The sequence below is a fragment of the Penaeus japonicus genome, unplaced genomic scaffold (genome assembly GCF_977035675.1).
Source record: "Penaeus japonicus unplaced genomic scaffold, GWHDUDI00000001_assembly GWHDUDI00000007, whole genome shotgun sequence".
In the NCBI taxonomy this organism is placed as follows: domain Eukaryota; kingdom Metazoa; phylum Arthropoda; class Malacostraca; order Decapoda; family Penaeidae; genus Penaeus; species Penaeus japonicus.
In genome coordinates this window covers 19,349,820-19,353,696 of record NW_028234409.1, presented here as the reverse complement: position 1 = coordinate 19,353,696, position 3,877 = coordinate 19,349,820, and the positions used below count along the sequence as shown (strand labels likewise).

Sequence of the window (3,877 nt, the reverse complement as noted above, 5' to 3'; positions counted from 1 at the left end):
CAGCCTTTTTTTTTTTATTTAAATTTCATGAAGCACTATTTTGAGTATCAAAATCTCAAAAGTAACATTAAAATGTCATAATATATTTAAACCTGACTTATTGCATTATATTAATGCATCTTAAATCAATAATCATCCAGTAAAGGCGAACCCCCATGCAACAACCCACATATGCCTCATCTACAGTAGGACAATATGTTTCCACTAGCAATGAGTATTTATTGCTTCTCTGCCCTTCAGATCATAATTGGAAAACATTATAAGCTAATTTACTTAGGATACTAATAAATATCCAAGCAAGGCAGAGAAAATGTATACTGGAATAATGGTTTCTTTCACATGTATGCAGTGTAAGCATCTATGCAGTTGGGATATGTGTGGGCGCTACAAATAGGACACATTAAAACTTACAAATTGAAAACTGGGCATGATAATGCTGTCCAATTTTGTTTAAATTTTGATTGAAGTTCTTTTGAAATTGCAAACACCATGTCCAAAATATTCCAATTTGTCATTCATCTATGACCAGCATGAAGATGTGTTTGTGACCTTAGGTGAATCACCAAAATTACAATTATAGGACCAGTTCCTCTTGAAAAATGATGAAAAGAGAGACATGTTCATGAAGGGACAAGTGTCTTCAAAAGGCGTGATGTCCTCTGAACTGAAATTTTGGGGGATGTACCCTTTACATACTTCAAGAAGCATACACATCTCATGGCACAAGCCTGCACAGGGCAATAGCACTCTTTACAACTTGATGCAGGACTATTTACAAAGAAGGCATTAGCCAATATTTTCAACAGGACATCACAGCAGATTAAATAATCTTCTAAAACTCCTAAATATGAAAAATACTTGCCATACATGGGATATTAAAAATTAATTTGCAACCTAAACAGTATCTTGGAAAAAAAAAGAAAAAAAGCTGCTGGAAATATGAAAAGACAAAGGTAGTTTGTAAATTTTGCAGGGACTCCCATAATAACCCTACAAAAATCTTTAAACCATATGCACTACATCAGAAGTGCAGCAGTATGAGGTTCCTACATCATTAGGAGTTAGGCAATTGATAATTGCATTATGAAAATCAGGCTAGGAAAGTATGGACATTGGTTTTCATAGATCATTTGTATGAAGCTAAAACATATTTGCTGGAAATGACCACGATGCAGCTATCAGAGACCCTGGAGATGTTTTCACTACTCCTGACTGACTAGATCATATCACCCACATAGCACTACATATTTATGATGTCAGCCTACAGAATAAACATAAACATCTGCTAATACTATTTAAGACTCTAGAACGAGCCTTGGTATCATGAAAGTCTCAGAGAATGAGAATAGCAGAAGTGGGTGATAATTGCTATGGAAAGACTTGTTTGCTGGGGCTTCAACGGGTCTGTGCAGCAATCATTGCAAGGAGACGTTTTTCCTCTTCTGTAAGTCCATTCTTCAGGGTGCGCCGCACTGGAAAACAAAGCAACTGTCATAAGAAGAATCCCAGAAACTTGTAAACCAGTTTAGGTTTCCCAGTAGTTCTACACCATAGAAAAATTAACAACTCAAGGAAAAACTCATCTTTTATATAATTTTGTTTTATTTGAAATCCTAGTAATTTGGCAGAATATATTTTGATTTCAGTATTATAACATTAAGTTAGTTATGCCATGAAAGAGAACACACAGTAACTATCTCTATACATATGCACAACTTCCATGTTAGTATCACAAAATCATGCTTATTTCAGTCACAACACTTGATAAGTAATTCTTCAAAAATGAAGTCAAGGATAAGCAGGTGTCTATATTATGCATAATTGTCACACCACAAATTCCAGCCTAAATGATGAGCTTGCTTCAGGCTTAGGTCATTTCTTTAGAAAAAGAAAACAGACTGAAAAAACGGGGAAAAAAAAAGGAAACAAAAGAAAAGGAGAGTGCATTATTTCGTAAAGTTAGCATTGCAGCTGCAGGTAGCTGAGCAGCATGCATCTTGGTCGTTTCAAGCTGAGGATTTAAATTACAGAGATTTTAGCAGCGAGGTGTCCCCAGGGTGGTGGCTGGTGGTGAAGGGTTCTCATTTGGGAAGTACCAAAGCCTCCAGGTGGGACAAGTCTGGCACACCTTTTCTTGATCTAGATCGTCGTGGACCATTTGCTGCTGGGACTGAGGATGCACCTTAGTCATGCATCTGATAATGTTTCCCATGCTTTCTGCATGCATTTAATTTAAAGCATAGTATTATCCCATAATTATTCTCTTTACACATCTGCATTTTGCATATTCTTTAGATTGAAAAAAGAGAAACAGATTTTGCTCAGAAACTATAGTAATCATTATAGCATTTTTTTTTGCATTCTATACAAAATCTTTAATTTCTCAATAATCTTCATGTAAAATGTCAATCAAATTAAGTCTGTCACTAGAAGTGCCATGAATCAGGAGATGACATGCAATGAACATGAATTCAACATATGAATGATAATATGTTTGCTTTTCATGTTGAGTAAATTATTGCAAAATATAAGGGAGGAAGAGTGAGTGAGTGAATGAATGAATGTGATGGGTGTGTTTATTCACAGAGAGTAATGTGATGAGAAACAAAGTATAATATTTCCTATCAGTTGCAGAAAATGCATGATAACAATGTATGACATGTCCAGTATCATCCAGCATGGTCAGGCCAATCATCATGCAGGAACCTAAGAACAAATCATATCATTACTTTTGAGGATAATGACGTTATTGAGCATCACACACTAACACGAGTGGGCCGCTGAGGGCCGCGTTCTGGAGACCATCTGCTACGTCCACTCAAATATCTGCCTGCTAAGTTCGAAATTTCTTTATTGACCCAAAGGATAGAGGAAAGGAAGAGACTACAGATAAACATCTGTCTAAATCCTTGAAAGAGTAATACAAGAATTCATCTTAAATTATTCTTAAACTGCCAAAAACACACATTAAGAAAAAAAAGTATATATTAACAGTAACAGCAAGTAATCATGCATAAGTAATACAACTGCCAAGAGCAATGCATAAGAAAACACACAATGTTAGTATTAGGGAAAAGGTTACATTAAGGCAGTTATGTGATTAACACTGCAGTAGCAAATGGGAATATACACAGTGTCCTTGTGGATCCTGTGACTGATTTAATTGTCTCATTACTGCAGGGCTATCCAACAAATCCTTAATAGAATAAACATTTAATGATATAATATTCATCTGGGAATAGGGTGTTTCACATGCTGTCATCTGTTGGTTTCCTGATAAAGTCACAAGGTAGAGATTGATGGCTTTGGGTAGGGGAGAAAATAGGGGAAGGATGGGATAATACCCACACCAAACTAGCTTACAGAAAAGCAATGAGGAAAGTTATAGTTGGTGAAGTAGAACTAGTCAACGTGGAGTTCTTGAACAGTTTGAAGAGCTTCCAATTCATTAATGAGGTTCCGGTCACGAGTTCTGGACCGCTTCACTGTGTAATGAAGAAATGTCTTACAAATAACCATGCAAAGCACTGAGAAAAGTGTGAATACCCTTAGAGTCAGATATATTGTCAAGCATTAGGAAAATGTCAGATGTTTGTATGATCGCATCAAATAGCAGTAAAATGAACCATATGGTAGTAGTTATATTTCATATTAATTTGCAACAGAAATCATAAAAAATTGAAATCATGAAATTAAAAGTTAGCATTCAGTACAGCGCTATGAAAAGAGGTGTTGCATGCTGGTTTGTGAAATTTCCAAATGAAGGAAATATATGTGTAGAATACTTGTTTGAAAAGCCTGACTTCAATTCAGAACTTAAATATGTAAGAGTATAACCTGAGTACAAAACTTAAACACTAATTTCTTTGTGTATGAT

At 35.5% G+C, this 3,877-nt stretch overlaps 1 protein-coding gene across 29 annotated transcripts in view; it reads right to left on the bottom strand.

The window, feature by feature from the left end:
• Positions 1-3,877, bottom strand: part of Fhos (Formin homology 2 domain containing) — a 215,439-nt gene continuing 211,562 nt past the window's right edge. For 14 of the 29 annotated variants that reach the window (XR_015191160.1, XR_015191158.1, XR_015191159.1 and 11 more), the window contains 2 exons: positions 2,029-2,170; positions 1-1,472 (listed from right to left, as the gene is read on the bottom strand). Coding sequence is in view for 11 of the 29 variants with exons in the window: in XM_086538519.1 (XP_086394645.1) it covers positions 3,403-3,485 (83 nt within the window). In the remaining 18 variants the exon portion in view is untranslated. Of the gene's footprint in view, positions 1,473-2,028; positions 2,171-2,729; positions 2,834-3,363; positions 3,486-3,877 lie in introns of all 29 variants that reach the window. The other 15 variants (XM_086538518.1, XM_086538520.1, XM_086538526.1 and 12 more) reach the window with 6 other exon arrangements.